Genomic DNA, 27191 nt, shown 5'->3' on the forward strand with positions numbered 1-27191 from the left:
TTTAAGTGTTCAAGTAACACTAGCATTTGTAGTGAAACATTTGTATGAAAGAAAGAAACAAAATTTATGTAGACAAAGAGGAATTCCTCTAAGGAATCATGGCAAAGAAACCATTAACACTAAACTGAATGTGAAAAAGTGAACATTTGGTTATGATTAGATGGATCTTTTGGGAGTGGCAATACATTAAAGGCTGGCCTTGGCTGATGTGAACATTTTAAGAAATGTGCAAACCTGCATATTATTTACCTTGTGGGTGAGTAGCAAGTGCAGGTGCTGCAACAGCAGAAAATTCTCCCAAGAAGATAAAACCAATCAGAGGAAGGTGTCTGCTCTCCTAAACAAGTGTTTAACAAAGATGATACAGGGGTATTTTGGAAGATGAAGCCCTCATATACATTCATGTTAAGGGATGCTTCAAGACAGCCAGTGATCACCTTAGGCTTCTCTTTGGAGGCAATGCCGAGGGTGACGAGAAGCTTATGGCCTTCTTTGTCACCCGTTTGGAGAATTGAAGGACTCTAAAGAGATATTTACAGGCCAACTTTCCAGCAGTGTGTGATCTAACAAAATATGCCAAGGTAATGGCACTACTCTACCAAGATTACATGATATTGCTTCTCCCCCACCCCGCTGCCTTCATCAAGCAACATTGTCCAAAGTTGAACCTGGATATCAACTTTGTTCATCACCAACAATGTGCTGGACATCCCATTAACTGAAGACATGGCTGACAATACCTGGGTAGCGCTATTGCTCCCTAACACTTTTAAAACTTCAATGTTTCACTTGTACAACTCATGGACCAGTGTGCTGCTACTGCTACATTCAAGCTCCAGTTTAATAGCACCAGCACTACCTGCAGCGTTTAATGAAACATATTATTTCAGAATTTCAGAATATTTTAGAATTGCAATGACAAACACACCATTCCAGATATTTATCAATATAGCCATAGGCTGGGTTTAGTGAAGTAATCAAAGATGACGCGTAAGAGTTATTGAAGTCTCATATAAGATCTGTTAGAGCTTAAGTAACAGAGGGCACAAAAAGAATAAGAAGCCAATGTGACTGCCAACAAAAACAATTCATTATGAAAAGGCTTTCAAAGGCATTCTTTCACATCAAGCAAGCAATAGATGATGATCCCAACATGGGCGCATCATTCGATATGGCCACATGATAGAAACAGTCACCAGAACAAACCTCATCACCATCATCATGAACTCCATCATCCTCAACTCCATCATTCAAACACCAGGAACAACTTGTCTCCCAACTCCCCCACCAACACTACCACCTCAATATACAAAATCATACTACCTACTTACATACAAACATACAAAGACCCCTCGGCTCCTCAAACTTCTTTGCTGCTCTCTCGCACAGGTGAGAGCATCTGGAAATACCAAAATACTGCTATTTTTTAATTTTTAGATCAGCTTGTCCTGGCTGTAACCACCTTACCCGAGTCAAAAGATATTAGAGTCCAGCCACACTTCAGACCTTTGCATCTAACTCAAGGTGTTGTTTCAAACCGATATTAAGGGATTGCTGAATTTTTGGAAATGCCATCTTTCAGACAAAGTATTAAAGAGAAATACTATCTGCTTAGTGTTTAGTCAAGGCTCCAATGGACTATTAATGCAGGATTGAAACAGGCTGCAGAGAGTCATAGACTCAGCCAGCTCCATCATGGGAACAACCCGGCCCAGCATCGAGGACATCTTCAAGAGGCGGTGCCTCAAGGCGGCGGCGTCTATCATTAAGGACCCTCCAGGACACCATCTGGAACACGCCCTCTTCTCATTACTACCATCAGGGAGGAGGTACAGGAGCATGAAGACCCACACTCAATGTTTCAGGAACAGTTTCTTCCCCTCTACCATCAGATTTCTGAATGGTCCATGAACTCTATCTCATCATTCCTCTTTTGCACTATTTTATTTACTTATTTTTTGGTAACTTATTGTAATTTTTATGTCTTGCACTGTACTGCTGCCACAAAACAACAAATTTCATGACGTATGTCAGTAATAATAAACCTGATTCTGATTATTTAAAGTGGAGCAGGGGAACTTGCCCCTCAACCAATAATGGCAAAAATAAATACCTGGTCAGTTACCTGATTTGCTGTTTGACAGATTGCAAGCAAATTCACTGCACATTTGCAATATAACTACTAAACTTCAGACAAATTTTGGGAAGGTATATGGATCCAACAGCTACTGCTCAAATGCACATATGTTCTTTTGTGCAATGTCTCTAGAATGGATCCACATTGCGGAAAATAAAACCAATCCTGAGCAACAGAATTAACAAAAAATAAATTGAAGAGATAAATTGAAACTTAATGGACAGAAGGCACATTTTGTATTCAATCTTACCTTTGGACACGTGATCTCTGTTTGCTGGATTAGGAGAAGAGCAGATGCAATTAGAGCACCTTGGCGGACATAATTTACTGGATCATTAGTCATTGGCTCCAAAAGATTTATAGCTTCCTACAAAAGAATAGAAATGATTGGAACAGTAAATGTAAAAGTTGGATTTTAGACCAGACTCTGGAACTTTTGAGCTGGCCATTAATAATTTGAAAATTCAAAAGAATCAGTCACTTAGAATACAGTGATATCAATGTCATGCTTGCAGACACAACAGATTTGTTCCTAAAGTAGTCACCCAATTTGTGTTTGAACTCCTCGAAGTAGAGGAGATTGTACCGTAACCAACAAATTCAGAATGTTTAATGGAAGTAGAAATAATTTGTTGTTTAACTTTAAAGTTTGTTTGGGACCCTGCACGAATGGATGAGGGTTGGTAAAAGCAGGTTGGTAGATCTCATTGGTGATGGTTGAGAAGAAAGCCAAATTAGTGCTCTGGACAGAACTTCCACATTCTCTTATGATATCTCATTCATTTCAATGGGCCTTCCTATTCAAAGCATTTCTTCAAATACCTTCGGCATTGCACATCAGATCAAAGTTTCAAATGAATGTCCACTGGTTGAGAATTCAACAGATTAAATATTCCAGCTGTGCTCTGCACATGCATGCAGAGAGGTCACACATTTTATTTCAAAAACTAAATCTGATGTTAAGTTTACTGATATTATGCACTACATCATGTTAACTGGTTTAATTAATGACAATAATACTGCTTCAAATTTTATACAACAATAGGGACACATAACATGTGCTGATCTATTTAATAACTGTAAAAAAAAAAGTGATCTCACCTTGTTGCCAGTTCCAGCACAGCAAATGCCTAGAGCTAGGGCAGCACCGTATCGTACATGAGGGTTATAACTTTCAGAAAGCAGGGACACCACACTTGGGCACTGTTCTGGTGTCCTATAAAACATGGAAAACATTAACTGCGTTATAATATCATTAATTTTAAGTTTAAATGGTCATACATTGGATTAAATCAGCATTATTACCAACTATGCACGGGCATCTCTTGTTAGTTTTACCACTTTGTTTTGGTGACTAACATAATGGCACAAATAGTAACTGCTATGAGAATGCATACTGAACCCAAATGAGAATTTGTAGCGGCTGCTAACGCGATGTGAAAGCAAGACACTAGTTGGTGGGCTGCAGAACAAAAACTGATTTATTTTCCCGCCTTGCGCGGGCCTTTTAAGAGGAACGGTTCCTGCCCACCGAAAACGGAAATGATGTATGCACTACGTCATCAAACTTTTCCCGCGTGTGGGTTCTCCCTGTTGCTCGGGGAAGACGAAGGCCCAATGCCATCATGGGCCTTGCCGCTCCGATGACGAGCAACCCGACCACCAAGCCGGTTCGCTTGCTCGGACGGTGAGTCACTACACAACTCCCCCCCACCCCCCAAGAACCAGCGATACGGTCTCCAAGGTTCGCAGGCTGTGCTACCCGTGGCTTAGGAGGTCAGCCTCTGCATCGCAGTGTTGGGACCTCGACCGGTTGTTGTAGATCTAAATGGGCCGGTTTGAGGAGGTCCGTCGTGAAGACCTCTTTCTTGCCCCCAATGTCCAAAATAAAGGTGGAACCATTATTCCTGATGACCCAGAACGGCCCCTCGTATGGTCGTTGCAACGGTGCCCGGGGTGTGCCCTGCGAACGAAAACGAACTTACAGTCTCATAGTTCCTTGGGCTCACAGGATGGGGCTTGACCATGCCGCGAAGTGGGAATCAGTGCCAAGCTGCTGAGCCTCTCGTGCAGTCTTTCCAGGACAGCCGTGGGTTGTTCCTCTTGGCCCCGAAGGGCGGGTATGAAATCCCCTGGGACGACCAGGGGTGCCCCGTACACGAGTTCAGCTGACGAAGCGTGGAGATCTTCCTTGGGGGCAGTGCGTATGCCGAGCAGGACCCAAGGCAGTTTATCGACCCAGTTAGGACCCTTCAGGCGGGCCATCAGGGCTGATTTTAGATGGCGGTGGAAACGTTCCACCAACCCATTTGATTGACAGTGGCAGGCCGTGGTGGTGTGCAGCTGCGTCCCTAGCATGTTCGCTAATGCAGACCAGAGGCTGGAGGTAAACTGGGTGCCCCTATCTGCAGTGATGTGGGCCGGAACACCAAAACGCGAGATCCAAGTGGTCAGCAGCGCCCGGGCGCAGGAATCAGTCGTGATGTCAGATAGAGGGGTTGCCTCTGGCTACCTCGTGAACCAGTCCACGATGGTAAGGAGGTACTGGGCTCCTCTTGAAACTGGCCGAGGACCAACGAGGTCGACATGGATGTGGTCGAACCTTCTACGGGTAGGCTCAAACTGCTGTGGCGGGACCTTGGTGTGTCGTTGGATTTTTGATGTCTGGCAGTACGGACAAGTCCTGGCCCACTCACTGACCTGTTTGCGCAGGCCATGCCAGACGAACTTGCTGGCGACCAGTCGAACAGTTGATCTGATGCACGGGTGCGCCAAGCTGTGTACCGAGTCGAAAACGTGTTTCTGCCAGGCTGCAGGAACTATAGGGTGGGGTTGACCTGTTGCGATGTCATAAAGGAGGGTCCGCTGACCTGGACCGACTAAGAAATCTTGGAGCTGCAGGCCCGAGATTGCGGTTCTGTAACTGGGCAGCTCATTGTTAGCATGCTGTGCGTCAGCCAGGGCTGTGTAGTCAATAGCCACGGACAGGCTGTGGATGGTGGGTCTGGAAAGCGCGTCAGCAATGACATTGTCCTTTCCGGAGACATGTTGGATATCCGTTGTGAATTCGGAAATGTAGGACAAACGTCGCTGCTGACGAGCTGACCAGGGACCAAAGACCTTGGAGAAGGCGAAGGACAGAGGCTTATGGTCAGTGACAGCGGTGAAAAACCTGCCTTCTAAAAAGTACTGGAAATGCCGGACCGCCAGGTACAGCGCTAGAAGTTCCTGATCAAAAGCAGTGTATTTCAGTTCGGGTGGTCTAAGGTGCCTGCTGAAAAATGCCAAGGGTTGCCAACGGCCTTCGATTAGTCGTTCCAGTACTCCACCAACCGTGGTGTTGGATGCGTCCACTGTGAGGGCAGTTGGGACGTCTGTCCTAGGGTGTACCAGCACCGCGGCGTCTGCCAGGGGGTCCTTGGCCTGAACGAAGGCAGCCGCAGCCTCGTCGTTCCAGGCGATGTCCCTGCCCTTGCCAGACATCAGCGAGAACAAAGGGCGCATGATACGGGCTGCTGCAGGGATGAACCGATGGTAAAAGTTGACCATCCCCAGGAATTCCTGCAGGCCTTTGACCGTGTTGGGACAGGCAAAATGGCGGATAGTGTCTACCTTGGCGGGTAGAGGTGTTGCTCCTTCGCTGGTGAATAGTATGTCATCTAAGTAAATGAACACGAAGTCCAGGTCTCGGCCTACCGTGTCCATCAGCCGCTGGAAAGTCTGTGTGGCGTTCTTAAGGCCGAACGGCATTCGAAGGAATTCGAAGAGGCCAAATGGAGTGATAAGTGCAGTTTTGGGGACATCGTCAGGGTGGACCGGGATTTGGTGGTATCCCCGGACGAGGTCCACCTTGGAGAAGATGTGGGCCCCGTGTAGGTTCGCCGCGAAGTCCTGGATGTGAGGGATTGGGTAGCGGTCTGGGGTGGTGGTGTCATTCAGCCTGCGGTAGTCGCTGCAGGGCCTCCACCCGCCGGTGGCTTTGGGGACCATGTGCGGGGGGAGGCCCAGGGGCTGTCTGACCTGCAAATGATCCCCAGCTCCTCCATGCAGTGGAACTCTTCCTTTGCCAGGCAGAGCTTGTCTGGAGGTAGTCGTCGTGCTTGGGCATGAAGGGGTGGCCCGGTGGTAATGTTGTGGTGCTGCACCCCGTGTTTGGGCATCGAATTTGTAAACTGCGGTGCCAAAACCGATGGGAACTCAGCTAGGAGCTTGGTGAACTTGTTGCCAGACAGGGAAATGGAGTCCAGGCGCGGGGCTGGTAGTGTGGCTTCTCCCAGGGGGTAGGTTTGGAAAGTTCTGGAGTGCACTAGCCGCTTCCCTCGCAGGTCGACTAACAGGCTGTGGGCCCGAAGGAAATCGGCTCCCAGGAGTGGCTGGGTGGGTGACAGTGGCAAGGGTAAAGCGTAACAGGACCTTGTTGCCTGTTACGAGTGCCGCGGCCAGTCGGGGGCAAAATACTGACCTCTGCTCCAGTATCGACAAGGAAACGATGCCCAGACTGCTTGTCCCTGACGAATAGGAGGCTGTGTTGGTGGCCAGCCGCCGTAGCCATCAGCTGCGGCTGGCCCTGGCGTTTCCCTGAAGCTTGCAGGGTGGGCGGCATCGACGGGCCTCCGTGCCCCACCTCCGATGGTAGAAGCCCAGCTGGTCACCAGTGTCGTCGTCTGTGTTTCTGGGGTGTGGTCGCTCGGTTGCTGGGACTGGTTTAGGTAGGCGTTGGGCTTGCGGCCTGGCGATTTGGCCAACGGACGACCCACTCTCGTGTTTGGCCTTCCACAGGACATCTCCCCGGGCAGCTACCTCACGTGGGTTGCTGAAATCGGCATCGGCCAACAGCAGGTGAATATCATTGGGTAGTTGTTCGAGGAAGGCCTGTTCGAACATTAGGCAAGGCTTGTGTCCCTCAGCCAAGGCCAGCATCTCATTCATCAGGGCCGATGGGGATCTGTCCCCCAGGCCGTCGAGATGAAGCAGGCGGGCGGCGCACTTGCGACGGGAGAAGCCGAAGGTCTGAATAAGAAGGCCTTTGAAAGCCGGGTCCTTATCCTCCTCCGGAAGAGACTGGATGAAGTCTCCGACCTGGGCGGCTGTCTCCTGGTCCAGAGAGCTGACCACATGGTAGTACTTTGTGGAGTCGGAGGTGATCTGCCATAGTTGGAATTGTGCTTCAGCCTGGTCGAACCAGACGCTGGGCCAAAGTGTCCAAAAGGTGGGCAGCTTGAGTGCCACTGCATTGGCTGCTGCGTTGTCATCCATTGTGCGGGTCCAAAATCCGTTTGGACCGTCGAGGTCACCAATGTAGCGGCTGCTACCGCGATGTGAAAGCAAAACACTAGTCGGTGGGCTGCAGAACAAAAACTGGTTTATTTTCCCCGCCTTGCGCTGGCCTTTTAAGAGGAACGGTTCCCGCCCACCAAAAACGGAAATGATGTATGCGCTACGTCATCAAACTTTTCCCACGCGCGGGTTCTCCCCATTGCTCGGGGAAGACAAAGGCCCAATGCCATCTTGGGCCTCACCGCTGCAACGACACTCGACCTGACCACCAAGCCAGTTCACTTGCTCAGACGGTGAGTCACTACAAATTCTTACTTCTGTATATTAAGATGTTTATTCAAAAAACAGCAAAATGGTTATGTCACTATTCTACATCAGCAGACATGATGACCACCCACATGGCATGATTTGAATTGCACTATTTAAAAGGATACGCTGAATATGCATTCAAGTTGGCAAGGAGAAAGATTTGCCACAGATGGTTGAAAAAACAATGCTTCTCCAGATGTGCTGGAAAGGTCCAGAGGCAGCATTCCTTGTTCTTAAGAGGGAAAAAACAAGCCAGTAATATAGGGTATGTGGACTTAAAGGTTGCCAAAGAAATGACAACCTTTCTTCCACTTCCATTTTCTGTAACTTGCATGTTGTATGCCCCTTTAATAGTGGAACTTAAATCATGCACATCATCCTGCTGACGTTAAATGATTAGGAAGTGCCCAGGGAAAGGGCACAGGTTTAAGGTGAGAGGAGAAAGATTTAAAGGGGACCTAAGATGCAACTTGTTCATGCAGAGGGTGGTGCGTATATGGAACGAGCTGCCAGAGAAAGTAGTTGAGGCAGGTACAATAGCAACACTTAAAAAAACATCTGGGTAAGTACATGGATAAGGAAGGTCTAGGAGGGATATGGGCCAAACGCAGGCATTTGGGACTAGCTTAGGCGAACACCATGGTTTGCATAGATGAGTTGGCTGAAGGGCCTGTTTCCATGCTACATTACTCTATGACTCTAAATCACATTACTGCATTAGCTGGGTTTAAAAAGTTTCTGACAGGTGTACTTCACTTTTGTTTTAGGTTTCACATCAGTTAGTCATAGAATTATACAGCATGGAAACAGGCCCTTTGGCCCATCTCATCCATGCCAACAAAGATGCCTTCTTGAGCTTGTCACATTTACCTGCATTTGGCCCATATCCCTCTAAACCTTTCCTATCCACAAACCTGTCCAAATGTCAGCATGGATGAGTTGCAGCAAAGGGCCTGTTTCAGTGCTGAAAATTTCTCTGACTCTAGATTCAACCCCAGAACAGTCAGAAATGTGGTCAAATCAGAGTGAAATTGATTTTCAAACACACAGCACTATGTAAAAAAACATGATGCAACCAAGCAATCCTACTTTTAGACAACGTTGTCTGTTCTCTCTATAAATGTCAGCTAACTTGCTAACTATGTTCCCACTATTTCCTGTTGATGTTTCAGACTGTCAGCATTTGAAGATTTTTTTTTGTTTACACTGGTTTCATTGCTGATCTAAAACAACAATATGAAAGAGGCTTTTATATCTCTATGATTTAAAGACATTTTGAATTATACAATCAAAACTTAACAAACTTAGAAGTAAATATGTCACAAAAAGATTACTTCTTTCTGTAGCACTTGAATTCACAGGGCTTAAATTTTGCAAGTATTCAGCTTCTTTTTATAAAAATATATCTAGTACAAAGAAACACAAGTATTCCTGAATCAACAATAGCAAAAGCTCAGAAGCCATCTTGAAAATCACCTCAGTTGATAATGAACAATTAAGTAATTGGTAAATAATAATAACTGGTAAATAATAGGTTTATTATTGTCAAATGTACTGAAGTACAGTGAAAAAATTGTCTTGCGTACTGTTCATACAGATCAATTCATTACAACAGTGCATTGAGGTAGTAAAGAGGTAGTAAGAGGTAGAGGTAAGAGGTACATTGAGGTAGTGGATTAAGGTAAAACAATAACAGAATGCAGAATAAAGTGTTATAGTTACAGAGTGTCTGTAGTGCAGGCAGACAATAAGGTGCAAGGCCATAACAAGGTAGATTGTGAGGTCAAGAGACCATCTTATTGTGCTAGGGGACCGTTCAATAGTCTTATAACAGTGGGATAGAGGCTGTCCTTGAGCCTGGCAGTATGTGCTTTCAGGCTTTTGTATCTTCTGCCCGATGGGTGCGGGGTGGGGGGGGAAGGTGGGAAGAGAAAAGAGAACGTCCAGGGTGGCTGGGGTCTTTGATTATGTTGGCTGCTTTACCGAGGCAGTGAGAAGTGTAGAGTCCATGGAGGAGAGGCTGGTTTCCGTGATGTGCTGAGCTATGTCCACAACTCTCTGCAGTTTCTTGCAGTCAAGGACAGAGCAGTTGCCATACCAAGCCACGATGCATCTGGATAGGATGCTTTCTATGGTTATCATTAAAATTTACAGATCATTTCTGATTAAAATCACTAAAGTTAACAGATTATATTAACTTAATAACTTACTACAAAATAATTTGAAATCTTCATGTTCCACCTGCTTGTCAGGCATTTCCTGTCCCATCTGTGGAACAGTCTACAGTTCCCTCATTGGCCTCATTAGTTATCTAAGAATTGGAGTGGAAGCAGGCCATCCTCAATCCCAAGGAGAAGAAGAGTTACTGAGGCCTGTTATGGAACAATGCTTTATAAGGGGAATATGAATATGATCCACTACAGAAGCAAACCAATCTAAGATTATGTCCATGACAGCCCCATATTCAGATGGTCTACATCCTGGAACTCTCTGCCCAGCAGCACCGTGGGGAGTATCTTTACAGATAGACTTCCGTGCTTCACCACCATCATCAATGGCAATTAGAGAAGGAAGATAAATGACGACCTTGCTGGCAATACTCAAATCCCCAAAGTGAATATAAAACACAGTCTCACTGTAATGTGGAAGAAAAACAGCCCTAACATTCAGCCTAAGACGATGAAAATGATCTCAAATTTAATACTTGTGGGATATGAGCACAAGTTCAGATGTAATAAAGGTTGTGATTAATTATATCACTCTATATCTTTTACTGATGGGTGAACATTGCCTGAAAATTTCACACATCCAACACAGTCTTTTAACTAAACACAAAAGACAAAATTTAGAGCTATTTGCACTTCTAATCTTTCCCATTACTTTCTTTAGGTAACATAGCTCGCAAGCAGCAGTGTACAGTTTTTTCAGAGGACAGGGGCTTCAGTGAAGTAGGGCTGACGGTGAATGGGGTGAGTAGGATCAACTCCAAACTGGCATTTGTTTTGAAAGTTTACAGCTGCAACCAGAGAAATCTACAATGTCACAGGTAAGGCAGATTAGTGACAGGTGATGACTGTGGGCCGTTTTAAGTTAACAGATACCATTTAACCAAATTAAGTTAATAAACTTAGTGAGGTAAATTTAATTAATGTTAAACTAATCAATTAAATAAAAATAACAGGAGGACAAGAGGCATACCGCTGCTGCAATACGTGGAAGCTTATGACACTTTTGTCCAAGGTGACTATATTTGAGGGTATTGCAACCTCTATGGAGAAACGTGGGGGCCAGCAATCTGAACAATGCATCACAAATAGGAAGCCTACAGTATAATACAAAAAAGTTAATGTCTAAAGAAGTTAAAAAGATAAAGCTTCTAATAGAATATGAGAGAAAGAACATAAAAAGAAAAAAAGATTAGCAAAATCAAGTGTAGATCCCCTGTAGCCATAATGTTCATAGTAGGGAATATCAATATGGCAGAACAATTAAACAAATATTTTGGTTCTATTCTCACAGAAGTGGATACAAGGAATTGTTCAGGATTGTTAGAAGAACCAAGACTACAGTGAAGATGAGGAAATAAAGGAAGTTGTAATAAAATAATGCTGGAGCAACTAAAAACTGATAAATTCCCAAGGCCTGCAAGAGGTATCTTATCAAATTCAGTTATAATGTGGATACATGTGATGTTATCCACTTCAGTAGGAAAAACAGAAAGGCAGCATTTAACTTAAATGATGTCAGGTTGTGAAGTGCTGATGTACAAAATGACTTGAGTATCATAAAGCAAACATGAAAGTGCAGTGAACAGTTAAGAGAGCAAATGGTTTGCAGGCCTTCATAGCAAGAAGATGTGAATGCAAGAGCGTGCAGGGCCTTAGTGAGTCCACCCTGGAGTACTGTGTGCAGTTCTGGTGCTCTTACCCAAGGATATACTTACCATAGAAGGAATGTAGCAAAGGTTCACCAGACTGATAGATCAGCTGTATGATGAGAGGTTCGGTCAACTAGCATTCACCAGAATAAGAGGGGATCCAATTATAAAATTCTGACAGGGCTGGAGCAATTGGATGCCAGGAGAATGTTTCCTCTGGCACAATCTCAGGTATGGGTCAAGAAATCCAGGGCAATGAACCTGTGAAATTCACTACCACAGAGACCTGAAGGTATGGAGGAGAAAATGATTAGGAGAAAATGATGAATTTCTAGATATGTAAAAGCATCAAGCGATATGGGGAAGGAGCTGGAATATGATATTAAGATCGATGATCAGCCATGACTGCTTCGAAAAGCAGAGCAGGCTTGAAGATCCAACTGGCCTACTTCTGTTCCCTTTTTTCTATGTTTCTATACAAGCAACAGGTTGATACTGAATAAACATGCAAATTCATTGAGAAGATGGGGAGGGCACTATTGGAAAAGCTTCCATTTGAAGTAATAGAAAAAGGGAGAATGGGACTGAGTAAATAGCCTCCACTAAGTGAAGGCAGAGAACAAGTAAATAATTAAACAGCAAAAACTAAACTGCTGTGTAGAGACTAATTCTATTGATACAGAACTGCTACTCAGAGAAATGAATGATTTTGAATGGTATTTCCTCGAATTCAACATCAGCGAAGTAAAATGTGGTCCATAATAAAACATAATTTTTAAAAAAAACTTTAAACCTATATTTATCAACATACCACTACGCTAATTATTTCAAACATTATGTTACTCATATTCCAAACTAGTGCAATACAGTACGTGTAAAAAAAAATCACTTACCAATCAAGAGTCATTTTTAAATATGGTTCACATCGATATATACCGGCCTACTAAATACATCAACTGTAATCAGCTTATTTCAGGACCTGAATTCTTGAACAATTACCACATTTATGCTTGCAAGTTGAATTGCTACTGCAAAAATTTATTACAAGAACTTGAGAATACAAGTTTATCTGTCGACTGTGCAAAGACTCTGATCTATGAGGAAGAAAAGTGAAATCATCCTCATCAAATTTAGGATTTTCATAAATGTTAGGCTTGGTATTGGCAAAGTAACAAGTTACTAAAAATTAGCAAGATGGGGGTACATACCCAGAATTTCTTATTTGAAGCTTCTAATCTGAGTTACTGGTTCAGATCTCATTGGAAGCAGCCTACTGTGACTGTGTGGCTCCCAAGAACCTCAAAAATTCACTGTTAAATTTGTTCTGTGAACGGGACCAGAAGTGTCAGTGCAAATTGAAACCCAGCCCACAAACTGCCCTGAAGGTCTTCTGTCAGAAGACTTAATCATGGTTTCCAAATGTCTGAGGTAATCAATAATTATTAAACAATTAAAAATAATATATTTATTTAAAAACAACTGACTGGTGTAAATTAGTTATAATACTAGTGTTAATTCAAATAAGGTATGGAAATAAACTACCTAGCCCACCTACCCTTTTCTGGAAGAACAATGGCCTCAATCCATTGAATTAGCTATGAATGCCAAACTTGAGGGACCAGATACAAAGTGTATCTGGCCCTTCAGTTTAGGACAATCAGGAGTCAATAGCGAGTCCACGGGATAGAATGGGAGGTCAGATGCCCTACTGCAGGACGCAGGCATGCAAGCCTGGAATGCACTAAATCAAACACTGCAGCCAGCCGAATTCCTGTACGGATTCTCCAGCTAGCTATTTATCACATTATGTTCCAAAGTTTCAGAGTGACAGAGTGGAATGAGGCTGCTTAATTTAAAAAAAAGGTAAAAAAAAAGGTAAAAAAGACAAGGAAATAAATTGTATTTATCATTTACTCTCTTGCATCTCCTTGTGGTAACCTACAGAACTACATCAGCCAAAGGATTAATACCTCTCAGTTTGAATAAAGTTCACGAGAAGAACATTTTAAAAGGTGGCTTTGCTTCACCGTATACTGTATTGCAACCTTAATATTGTTACAAAATAATAAAGTGCTGTTTCAACTTTAGGATTATGATTATGGTCTCCTCATCAACTCTTAAATCAAATCTTCTCCTCGTTTTGTAATGCTTTCAAAATCCTTCTGTCAGCCCCAAGTTCAGTTCCAGTAAGCACTGCCAAATCGTAGCTTTGTGCACATTAGAGCCTGTTAGGTAGATTTATGATGAGACTCAGAATTACTCCAAAAGAAAAACACTTGCATTTATATGACCCGCATGCTGGATTTAAGGCTCAGATCATTTATTTTATTTGAGCCTCTTACAACTTCATGAGCAATGTATTCCACACACGCATCAAAAGACAAAAACTGCCAATATCCAATTTACAACTTATACCACAGATTAAATGCAACCATCATAGCTCTTTACAGTGGTAGCCATGAAGTCTTTGAAAAATTGTCTTTCAATATAAACTTTTCCTTCACCAATCTCAAGATGATTTGCAATCATATTATTGATGTCAGGCTATACACTGTTAACAGCAAGTGGTTTGAAAATAACTTACAATCTAGTCATTTTAAAGCAGGCTACTTTCACCTTTCTGTTGATGTTAAATAAACAATTACTAACATTCATAACAGGCAGGCTGACACAAAGGAATATTTGCAAAAATCTAAACTGCTAGTCAAAATGCTTCAGCATGTTTTAAAATTTTGCATATTAGCTAAATTTTGTACTTCAGATTTCAGAAGTATGGAAGAGGTGAGAATTTTTAATTATTAATACAAAAAAAATGCTTTCAAATTCTGCGTCTTCTCAAAAAGAGCAGATTTATGGTGTATTAATGACCCACTGAACTGGAATACTCAGAAGTATCAACAATAACTACTGTTTCTTTCCTTCTGTGGTCTTCCCATATACTGGAATCAAGACGAATTTAGTACTTTCACATTATTGCACAATGTCATGCATCTTTGCAAGAAGCAATTTATGATATCTCCTGAAACTTAACTCTTTCCTTCTAAGGAAAGCAAAATACCAAAGTTTTAAATTAAAATTTATTAAATGCTCAAAAGTAAGACAACAGAAAATCTAAGGCTTTTGAAGGCTAGGAGGACTTAACTCTAGAATAAGTAAAAGTCACCAAGATAGCCTGGAATTTTCACTAGAAAGAATACAAAGAAAATTGTAAAAGCAGATAAATTCTTAACTGCAATCATATAGGGTATTACCTTTTAGATTTCTGCCTCTGCAATGATATTAAAAATGTTCATTTGTTTTTCTGCATTCAACCATCAGAGGTTAGTTGTGTCCAACAGCAATATGAAAAAGGAACAGTACTCAATATTTGGATAAAAAACACACCGTTATGGGCGTAAGTGGGGCAGTGGTGGTGGGAGGGGGGGGGGGGGTGCAGAGAAGAGAGAGGAGAGAGAAAGAGAGACAGAGCAAGCAAGAGAGGGAATGGGGGTTGTAAATGCATCTTCAGGGATAAGCATTGGTGCGGGACAATTAAAGCACAGAAATATTGTAAACACTAAACATCCAAGAAACAGCACAGTTAAAGTGTCAAATAGTCTCAGAATGAAAATATACTGACCTAAGAACAAGATCACAGAGAGAGGTTAAGTAGTTGCATATTAATGAATAGCAAAGAAAAGTACAGTACAGCCATAAGAAGAGAAACGAAAGCAGTGATCTGGCAGCGATACAGCATATGGATCAAAACAAATTTATACAGCTCAGAGGAAGCAAAGAAAGAAACAGAGAACTAAAATGATTTCCTGACCAAGCAACAGAGGCATCAGCAGCTACTTTAAGACAACAATATGTGAACATGTACGAAAGGCAGCTGTTAGATTGGAGGTAAGAGCAATTACAGAGCAAAATTGTTAATTTGATTAGTAAGCTACAAAAGTAAATGTGAAAGGTTTGCAGCAGTTCTTAGTAGCTGGAGTCAGAGGGTGGGGTGGCTCACTTTTAGGAAATTTTTAGCTATTCACAAGTGCATTAAAAATTATTTTTCTTTCTTCCTCAATTGTTCATTACACAACTGTCACAATGAGCAACAGATACAATGGAAATTTTGAACAAAAAGTTACAAATGGAGAAATTATCATTCACTTCAAGAGTACAGGGTTAGCTGAAGCCATGGATAAAACCACAAAGAATTTGCTGCAAAACATGTTATTCTGGCACAAATGTGCCAGTGATCTGTGAACTGACAGTTCAGACCATGCTGCCTGTTCCTCACCATTATTCGAAAGGAAGTAGATGGGCAATTGCCAATATTCAGAGACGATGCCTGGACCAGACAGTTATGGCGTGTCTAACTCAGCGGACTCTACAAGCACGTTTCCAACCAGCAGAATGCAGGCAACCCCAATCCAGCCCTTCAATACTTCAGGAACAAACAAAATTTTCTATCTGACAATTACAGAGGAATCCAAACTTGCCAGCGTATTTATCAGCTCTAACATTTTAAAAGGAGATCAGTCAAAGGATGGACTACAGTGGGCAGCACTACTAATTTTACTAGTGATTATACCCACCATTGGTGGCAATATTCTCGTTATTTTGGCGGTTTCTCTTGAGAAGAAACTCCAGAATGCCACAAACTACTTCCTCATGTCACTTGCAGTGGCGGACATGCTGGTTGGACTTCTGGTGATGCCCATCGCTCTTCTAAATATTCTGTTCAGTAAGTGTCATTCAATTTTCTCTTCAGTTTTTCAGGCTCAATTCAGCATTACTCTGTCACTTACCTTGCTTACCACTAAATAATTGAAACTACATGTTGTTTTGTTAGTTTCAGTTTTGTTTTTAGAAACAAAGTGAAATGAAGTGCTTGTCCATCTGAATGCAAATATATTAGTATTTATCTAATAATTTAATCTTTTCTTTAAACTGTACTTATTGCATGTTGCTTCTATTCAGTCTTCTCACATAAACTATCACATGCACATTTTTAAACATTCTGTGATTTCTGTCCTTTCTTTTAAAGGATCTTGTCCCTAATAACTTTATTTCCTCTTTCAAGCCTTAAACAAATATCTTTAGAAGTTCATCTTGCACTATAAATTTACGATACATTAGCTTGGAGAAAAATACATTATCTTCAACATTTCTTTTTCTTCAACAGTTAAACTAATAACTATCTTCGACAGTTAAACTAATTTTTGCAATACTTTTTGAGCAAGTATAATTTGTATATGTACCTGCAACACAAAGATTCAACTAGCCACAATTTGCGGCTATGATTGAAAGACGGCTATTAATAAATCCAAAAAAGGAATTCTGCAGAAACTTGTTTACTGCTTGTCAAGAGTGAGCGACACTACAGAGTAGAAATTACACAAATTACATGGATGCATTTAAGAACAAGATTGATGAACCTAAATGGCAAACAAATGGAATGATATATCAATGGTGTTAAATAAAGAATAGGAACTCGTGGAGCGCAAACACCAACACAGATCTGTTGGGTCAAATGACATTTTTCTGTGCTGTTATCACTATGTAATTAGTCTCATCTAATAAATATTCCTTTAACCAGATGGTCTATTAAATGAAATATGAGTTAAAAGAACAAGTTTTCAATAACCCAGAAGTTAAAATGTGTTTTGAAAAGTAACACTAACAGTTGTCACCGTATGATCCACTATACAGGAAGTGTCCCTTGCCACAGGACTTGGGAATAGCAATTTGTCATTGCCGTTTACCACTAAGGATCATCTACAAATATTCCCTCTGGGTTGCATATGTCCATAAGAACACAAAAATATGTAAGCTGTTAACAAAAAGATGGAGTTTATACATGAATCAATTCCTGACGATAACTGCAAAGTACTTTTCTTCCCCTACTAAATCGTCTGTTTTAAAAGACTGTACAACCAAAACATACCCCTTTCAATACACTTTTTTTTCTGAAGGGGAGCAGAGGAAACTAATTGAAGGTATACAGCTGTGATATCACAAGACAAGGGAGCAGAAGCAGGCCATTCGGCCCATCGAGTCTGCTCCAAGGAAAAGGGAAAAAAAGAAATGAGAAATGGGGAATGGGGGGGGGGGAACAAAACAAACAAAAAAAAACCTATTCTAATCCCAATTTCCGGCCTTATCCCCATATCCCTTGATACCCTGACTATTTAGATATCTATCTATCTCCTCCTTGAACGCCCCCACTGATCTGGCCTCCACTGCTGTACATGGCAAGGAGTTCCACAAATTCACTACCCTCTGGCTAAAGAAATTTCTCCTCATCTCTGTTTTGAAACTGTACCCTCTAATTCTAAGACTTTGCCCTCTGGCCCTGGACTCACCCACCTAGGGAAACAGCCTAGCCACATCTACTCTGTCCTCTCCTATCAACATTTTAAATGTCGCTATGAGGTCCCCTCTCATTCTTCTGTACTCCAGTGAGTACAGTCCAAGAGCCGACAAATGCTCATCATATGTAAGCCCTTTCATTCCTGGAATCATCCTCGTAAATCTCCTCTGAACCCTCTCCAATGTCAGCACATCCTTCCTAAGATGTGGGACCCAAAACTGCGCACAATATTCCAAATGAGGCCTCACTAGTGCCCCGTAGAGCCTCATCAACACTTCCTTACTTTTATACACTATACCTCTCAAAATGAATGCCAACATAGCATTCGCTTTCTTTACCACCGATCCGACCTGGTGGTTAACCTTTAAGGTATCCTGCACGAGTACCCCCAAGTCACACTTCATCCAACACAACAGAATTGTTAAAAGAGCTATTCAATTTAAATTCATAAAATGGCAGTAAGATTCTGACTAACTCAAACTTGGTCATAGATCACTTAAAAGTATATAGCAATTTGCCATTCAGGTATAACCTTCACAATTTAAGTAAAAACAGAAATCGGTGGTGAGTGCATTTAATTATTTTAATCTGTTTTAATTGAAATGAAAATATGGAAAATACTATACATGAAATGTACTTATTTTAAAAACAAAATGTGAAGCTGAGTCATTTGGAGGCAAAAGTTTGAAATAATATTGGTAAAGTTTCTTGAATTTACTTAGCTAAAGGACCGTCAGCCTAATCTTACTGGTGGGGAAATTCCTCAGAACAATCAGTAACAAAAAATGAATTCTCACTTGGGAAAATACTGCTCATTAAGCCACAGCTCCAAACCTTTGTTGCTCATGTTCTAACTTATGTTGAGTTATGTTTACTTATCACTCTTGTGCCTGCCAATATACACTGGCTACTGGCTAAGTAATACCTTGACTTTAAAGTTCTCAACTGTTTTTAAATAATCTTATGGCCTCATCCCCTCTCTATCTCTGCAGTCTTTCCTGGACCCTCAGTCCTTCCACCTTCCCAGGTAACTCTGCTCTTCAATTTTTGTCTTTGATCATCCATAAGCTGAATTTCTTCAGCAGTGACGGATATGCCTTTAGTTCCCAAGTCCCTTAGACTAGAATTCCCTTCCCTACAAAAGAGGCAAAGAAGGTAAGTTTAGGGAACCCAGGTTAATAAAGAATATTGAAGGTTTGTTCAGGACAAGGAAAGAAGCACGTCAGGAAAGTTGTTATCAACCGTGTCACTGAGGTTTATATGGGATATCGGAGTCAATAAAGGGCCACAAAATGATGTTGACAAGTAGGATAAAGGAGAATCCTAAAACCTTTTATCAATATATTAGAAGCATGAGGGTAGCTAAAGAAGAAATAGGTCCCCTCAGGGAAAAGATAGGGAATCGAGGCATGAAGCCAGGAGATATGAGCAAGATCTGAAATGAATACTTTTCAGTCACTATTCACCAGAGAAGTACATGGAGGCTGGAAAGTTAAGGGAGTGATATACTGATATTCTGGAGGACATCTGTATCAGGAACAAGTGCTAGAAATAAAAGAGCACATTAGGGTGGATAAGTCCCCAGGGCCAGAATGGATCTTTCCCAAGAATCTAAGGGCAGCAAGGGAGGAGAGAGCTGGGGCTCTGATGGAAATCTTTGCATCTTCATTACCAGCAGATTGGAGGTTAGCTAATGTTGTTCCCTTGTTCAAAAGAGGTAGTAGGGATAAGCCTGGAAATTACAGGCCAGTTAGCCTTACATCAGTGGTAGGAAAGTTGTTGAAGGCTCTGTGGAACAGGATTTATGTTCACTTGGAAAGGCAGGGACCAATCAGGAGTCAGCATTTTTTTTTGCAGGGGAGATCATGTCTCACAAATCTGATTGAGAAGGTAACCAAGAAGATTGATGAAGGCAGGGTAGTAGATGTTGGCCATATGGTCTTTAGTAAGGCTTTTGATAAGTTTCTGCTTGGTAGGCTAGTCCAGAAGGTTAAAGCATAAGGGATCCGAGGTGTGTTGTTGTACTGATCCAAAACTGGCTGGGTGATAGGAGGCAGAGGATAGTGGTGGACTGGTGCTTTTCAGACTGGAAATCTGAATCAAGTGGTGTACCACAGGGATCGGCACTGGGACTTTGTTGTTTGTAATATAGATAAATGACTTAAGTGTAGGGGCTATGATTTGTAAGTAATGCAGACAACAGAAAAATGGTGAAGTTGTAGATAACGAAGGTTAGTTAAAGATACAGTGGGACACAGATCAGCTAGAAAGTTGGGCAGAGCGATGGCAGATGGAATTTGATCAAGACAAATACGAAGTAATGTACTAAGGGAGTTCAAGTTACAAGGACCTTCAAGAACATTAATTTCAGAGAGACCTTGGGGTGCAAGTACACAACTCCCTGAAAGTGGTGACATAGCTGGATAGGATAGTGAAAAAGGAATTTGGTATGCTTGCCTTTATCGGTCAAGGCATTGAGTACAAGAGTTAGGACGTCATGTTGCAGCTGTACAAAACATTGATAAGATCATACTTCGAGTATTGAGTACAGTTTTGATTGCCATACATAGGAAGAATGTAGTAGGAATAGAGAAAGTAGAGAAGGGGTTCACCAGAATGTTGCCTGGAATGGAGGGCTGTAGTTATAAGGAGAGATTGGATAGGCTGGGTTTATTCCCACTGGAATGTAGGAGGCTGAGGGGAAAACTTATAGAAGTTTATAAATTATGAGACATAGATAGGATAGAGAGCCAGATTCTTTTTTCCAGGGGGGTCTAGAACAAGAGGGCATAAGCTTAAGGTGAGAAGCGAGAAATTTAAAGGAGATCTGAGTGATAAGTTTTTCCCCACATAATGGGTGGTGAATATTTGGAACGGGCTGCCAGAGGAGGTAGTAGAGGCAAATACACTTACAATGTTTAAAAGGTATTTGGACAGGTACTTGGATTGGAAAGGAGGAGGAGGATATGGGCCTAATGCAAGCAAAATGTATAAGACTGTTGTACGGTCCCCATGCATGATAAAATGGACACTTAACCTCACAATCTACCTTGTTATGGCCTTGCACCTTATTGTCTGCCTGCACAACACTTTCTCTGTAACTGTAACACCTTATTCTTGCACACTGTTATTGCTTTCCCTTGTACTACCTCAATGCACTGTTGTAATGAAATGATCTGTATGGATGGCATGCAAAACAAAGTTTTTCACTGTACCTCGGGACATGTGATAATAATAAACCAATTTACCATTTTCCCAATATCCCTTAAAGTGATATGATGTCAAACTTTATTTGATACCACTGACATAAGGCAACTTGGGATATTCTGCTTCATGATAGGTATTGTATAATCACATGTAGTACTTATTGCAGTGAACATGGACCTGTAGAGGGTTGTTGATGATAGTGCAGTTCTTGTTGTGCACATGGACTTTGAAGATGTTTGTTGTAGCACCACATAAAAAATTTGCTAGCAGCATTGAAGTTCATGGATACGAGCATGCTCAAGGCAGAAAATGGGAACAGGGGCTATTCAGTTGTTCCTCTGACACTATTGGAGTACACTGTTACATTCCCCGAGGTTGATTTTAGTTTTGCTTATCCACATAAATCCTAGGACATGATTACAGAAGGTCTAACTTCAAAATGTACAGATGATACACCCATGGAAAGCTCATAAAAACAAGGTGGTACTTCAAAGAAGACAAAGACAAACACAATGACAAATTAAAGTTAATGGACAGAATTGTGAGATAATACATTTCAGGAGAAAAAATTAGCAATCTTCCCATCAAATATTGTACAAAATCACTTTGAATTTAATAGGTTTTAAAATTACAAAAACAAAATAGTATGGAAACTGGAAATCTGAAAATCTGAAAAACAGAAAATGCTCGAAATACTCAGTAGCTAAGATAGCAACTACAACGAGAGAAAGAGAATTAATGTTTCAGGTCAATGACCTTTCATTAGAACTGGGAAAGAACAGCTTTTAAATTACATTGGAGCAATTTAAATATAGAAGACTCCCAGATTTAATTTAGTTTGCAAAACATTAACATTTAACTCCATCTACAAGTTTGTGGATGATACCACCATAGTAGGCCGTATCTCAAATAATGACGAGTCGGAGTACATGAGGGAGATAGAGAGCTTAGTGACATGATGTCATGACAACAACCTTTCCCTCAATGTCAACAAAAGAGCTGGTCATTGACTTCAGGAAAGGGGGCAGTGCACATGCACCTGTCTACATCAATGGTGCTGAGGTTGAGAGCTTCAAGTTCCTAGGAGTGAACATCACCAATAGCCTGTCCTGGTCCAACCACGTAGACCCCATGGCCAAGAAAGCTCACCAGCGCCTCTACTTCTTCAGGAGGCTAAAGAAATTTGGCATGTCCCCTTTGACACTCACCAACCTTTATCGATGCACCAAATAAAGCAATGCATCATGGCTTGGTATGGCAACTGCTCTGCCAGTGACCGCAAGAAACTGCAGAGAGTTGTGGATACAGCCCAGCACATCATGGAGACCAGCCTCCCCCCCAAATGGACTCTGCCTATACCCCTTGCTGCCTTGGTGAAGCAGCCAGCGTAATCAAAGACTGCTTTTAAATGAACACTTTGGGGAAGGAGTCATTTTGAAATAATAGATTTTAATTTTCACTAGAAGCTGATTAAGTTAGGTGTGTTAAATAACGACAACAGCAGCTAAAAATGATATGGAATTGAGAGGAAGGCTGGAGGGTGAAAAACAATATACTTGTGGGATAAATAGAAAAATATAAGAAATATTCAGCGGGTCAAGCAGTGTCTGTCTTCCAGGTCATTGACTTTTCATCAGAACTGGGAAAAGTTGATAAAACAAATTTTTAAGGCAATAGAGATTGGACGACAAAGTGGCATTGGTGCTGACTGAAAGAGCACGGTATAGGCACTGTTGGGTAGTATTCTCCTCTGCCAATGCTGCTGAATAATCTAGGAGGAAACTTTGTGTATTTTATACAAGAACACAAGAAAATAGGATCAGGAGCAGGTCATCAGACCCTTCAAGCCTGCCCACCATTTCACATAATCATGTTTAATCTATGCTGGCCTCAACTTCTCTTCTGTGCCATTTCTCCATACCCTTCTCAATCTATCAAATACTTATGTACCTCCACTTTAAATACTTAACTGCAACACTGCACTTTCTCTGTAACTATAACATTTTATTCTGCATTCTGATACTGTTTTTCCCTTGAACTACCTCAATGCACTGTGTAATGAATTGATCTGTATGAATGGTATGCAAGACAAGTTTTTCACTGTACCTTGGTATATGTGACAATAATAAACCATTTCCAATCTGTACTCAAGGTTACAAATAGCCAACAATAAATGTGACACACATGGCTTTTGAGATTTTTAAAATCGATAGCTAAATCAGTAGATTGACTGATACAACTGGAATACTGAGGCAGTCTTGATCACTGGCAGGACTAACTCCCTTTACAACTAAACGCAAATAGGCGAAATACCAGAATCTTGTATGAACAAAATACAGAGTCACTTCCAAGTTTTCTTATTTTATTCTATGAGGGCTTACATCCCAAGTGACTCAACAGCATCTATTCTATCCTTCTCCATTCCACAACCACATTCATACTCTCTCAAGGCAACTATGAGAGAATATTAAATTGCAGACACACATGGTTATCATCCTGAACATCATTTTATGGAATTACATTCAAGGAGACATTTAAAAGGTCGCTTCACTTAAAGGTCATTTCCTTTTTAGTAATCCTGTACTGAAATCTTCAAAACATTAATCATCTTGGTTATGTTTTTGTTGTCATTTAATCTGAATTTATATTCCTATTTTGTTATGTTGCCTTTAAGGTTCAGTTCCAAATCACAAATGGGCCACTGGTTATTCAATTCTGAATATATTAACAAAAACTTCTTCAGAGAACTAGTTTACTGACAGACTTCCTATTTGGAAAAGCTGAATGAAGGAATCTTGAGAAGAACAAAGCACAATTTGATCCAGGTCTTTAAAATAATGAAAGTTTGTTAAAGTAAGGGTATAGAAAATACTTTCACTCATGGAAGAGCCCAAACCTCATGGACATAAACACAAGATATTGTATCCACAGAAAATTTAGAAGCAACTTCTTTATCAAAGACGGGTAAAAATCCAGAATGCTCTACTACAGAAACAAAGGACTGCAGATGCTGGAATCTAGATGAAAAACTCTATGATGCTGGAGGAACTCAGCATGCCAGGCAGCATCCATGGAGAAAAGCAGGCAGTCAACGTTTCGGGTCCTGAAGAAGGGTCCTGACCTGAAACGTTGACCGCCTGCTTTTCTCCACTGATGCTGCCTGGCCTGCTGAGTTTCTCCAGTATCATAGTGTTTTTCATCTATATATTCCAGCATCTGCAGTCCTTTGTTTCTCTAGCACATTGATAAACACCAAAGTAAATTTCAAATGGAGAATCCTTGTGAATTGGATTTCCAACATTATAAACTAAATATTGCAGAGGAATTAGAAAACACATTTTTTTAGCATAAACAACTGTCTCTGCTCTAAAAAGCTATTGATTGTCAGACTCATACAAAAGTTGAACCTATATACAATTTAGAACAGGAGATGTTTTCTAAAAATTACAAACAAAAATAAAATTTTATTTGTATGTGGTAGGTTTAAGTGAAATTAAATTTGAGAGATTTTGCAACACAATTTACTATATAATAGTTGCATGTGCTGATTTTTGCAGAAAAAAACGTGGTGAATTGTGGGAACAGGAATATATTGTTGATTTTGAAAGAAATGTTACCCAACTTGAAGTTTGTGCTGTAACCAAAGCCAAACCATTCAAGTTGACAAAACTTTTAGATAAAGTTTAATACCATTCTGCCTACTGTAAAGATCTTTCTTGTTTTCAGATTCTGAGTGGCTGTTACCCTGTGAGATATGTCCTATCTGGATATTCTTGGATGTTCTTTTATCCACAGCCTCAATTATGCATCTGTGTGCAATCTCGTTAGACCGCTATATTGCTATTAAAAAACCTATTCAGCACAGTCGCTTCAACTCCAGGGCTAAAGTTCTCATTAAGATCACAGTAGTGTGGCTCATCTCTATTGGTATGTATGGTTTACTGGAACCTTTAACTCATGTATTATTTAAATTCTTCTGACTAATAGACACCAAATTAAATAATACATTTTTATTAAATTAACATTGCAGAAATGATAGGAGAATATGATTATTTGTAATCTCATCATCAGTAACAAAAATTCGTTCTTCTGCACACAGATCCAAATATGGTTCTTGCATTTTTCATATTTTTAATAGTTAAAGGAAATAGCCTAGAAATTATTTTAGAATTCTACATTTCTTACAATCCAAATTAATCTAAACTAATACTGCTTAATAATCGAAAATGGTGTGAACTGAACATTGGAATACAACTCCGTTGTTTTTGCTTTAATGAGAACTTATATATGTTGCTCATATTAATTATAGTAGTGTTTTTAAGAGTAATCCAACTTAAAATTCCAGGAATATACAGATCACAAGCAAAGTATGATATACTGTAATACTTGACAAAAAACACTACAAAGTAACTGGAACATATTACCAGAAGGATGGCTTGTCTTCCCGCATAAAAACTCCATTTTATTGGTTTAGGTAGGACATAATAAAACAATGGAAATCAATTATTGCATTCATCTCATTTTGTTTTTTTCTTCAATTTAGGCATTGCTATTCCCATCCCTATCAAAGGCCTACAGGATGAAACAAACACCTTAATAAACAAAACCTGTTTCCTTAGAGTTGACACATTTAAAAATTTCATGATCTTTGGGTCACTGACTGCATTCTTCATTCCCCTTGCCATCATGATAGTTATCTACTTCTTGACAATTCAAGTGCTGAGAAAGAAAGCATACCTGGTTAGAGCCAAACCACCTCAACAGCTTAACTGGACTACTGTCTCAACCATTTTTCAGCAAGATCTTACACCAACCAAGTCTCCAGAGAAGGTTGCAATGATCGATGGTTCACAAAAGAACAAGACATTTTCCTGCACACCTGAGAATATACCTATCCGAAGACTCTCCAGCTTGGGCAAAAGATCCATGCAGAGCATCAGTAATGAGCAACGAGCGTCCAAGGTTTTAGGAATAGTATTCTTCCTATTTTTGGTGATGTGGTGCCCATTTTTTGTAACAAATGTCACTTTTGCCATCTGTAAGAACTGTGATCAGAAACTCCTTGAAAAACTGATGGAAGTTTTTGTTTGGGTGGGTTATGTCTCCTCAGGAGTTAACCCACTTGTATATACTCTTTTCAACAAGACTTTTCGCAAGGCATTTAGCCAATATATTACATGTGAATATATAAGAAAGAAGGATATTAAAATACTTAGGAAGTACTTCAGCCGGATGTCATTTCAAACATCAATCAATGAAGACTCCAAGTTATTCAATACAAAAAATGGAATCAACCCAACGTACACTAGTCCCCTGCGGTTACGACCTGCCCCTGTCCAAACAACAATAATGCTGGACACTCTATTGCTTGCTGAAAATGAGACAGACAAAGCAGAAGAGGCAGTAAGCTATGTATAAAGTAGAAAGTAAAAGAACCAACTGCAAGTGTAACCGACTGTTTGGCACTCTGTATAAAGTGGAGGTTAATTAGTATGAAGATTCAACATGTAGGGCATGCCATAACTGATTAAACCTTTAAATAAGAGGATATGCATTTACAATTCATTATTGTGATCAGAGCGGTATTTTTCTTCAATAGTTAAAATGTTTACCATAATCATCCCAGGTTCAACATCAAAGTAATTATATATGCTCTCACTGTATTGGTCATTCATTCACCAATAAAATCCATGTGACATGGAAAGTCAAACTTGAGAACTATTAGCTTTACAAAACTATGTAAAGAAAAATACATTTCAGTGTTTGAGTAAAGGAAAAAAAAACAATGCCACAGTGAGGCAGCAGAAAGAAATATTGAGCAACAGTCAAGGAAATGGATTTCAGGGAAGAAGGTGTTAAAGGAAAACAAGAAAGTAGAACGAGATAGGCTTCTGAATGGAATTATTGGACTATCCTGGTCAATTGTTTGGGAGAGGGCAAGTGGAAAGGCAGGCCTACATCTATGAAAGAAAATTTCAAGGATGGAGGTAGCAACTGTACACCCTGAGGAAGTTAATGAGATAGGGAGCAGCAAA

The 27191-nt window shown here is 40.8% G+C and overlaps 2 protein-coding genes across 2 annotated transcripts in view; one reads left to right on the forward strand and one right to left on the reverse strand.

Annotated features, from left to right (window-relative positions):
- The window catches only part of psmd1 (proteasome 26S subunit, non-ATPase 1), an 84920-nt gene that overhangs the window by 15727 nt on the left and 42002 nt on the right, over window positions 1-27191 (reverse strand). Inside the window, exons 17-18 of the mRNA XM_052018325.1 lie at window positions 3239-3353; window positions 2388-2504 (exon numbers count right to left, since the gene is read on the reverse strand). Coding sequence (XP_051874285.1) covers window positions 2388-2504; window positions 3239-3353 — 232 coding nt within the window. The remainder of the gene's footprint in view (window positions 1-2387; window positions 2505-3238; window positions 3354-27191) is intronic.
- Window positions 16254-26574, forward strand: htr2b (5-hydroxytryptamine (serotonin) receptor 2B, G protein-coupled). The gene is made up of 3 exons (XM_052018326.1): window positions 16254-16320; window positions 24883-25083; window positions 25700-26574. The coding sequence occupies exons 1-3, from the start codon at window positions 16269-16271 to the stop codon at window positions 26572-26574; spliced, it is 1128 nt and encodes a 375-aa protein (XP_051874286.1). The 5' UTR covers window positions 16254-16268.

This window comes from Pristis pectinata, chromosome 6 (genome assembly GCF_009764475.1).
Source record: "Pristis pectinata isolate sPriPec2 chromosome 6, sPriPec2.1.pri, whole genome shotgun sequence".
Classification (NCBI taxonomy): Eukaryota; Metazoa; Chordata; class Chondrichthyes; order Rhinopristiformes; family Pristidae; genus Pristis; species Pristis pectinata.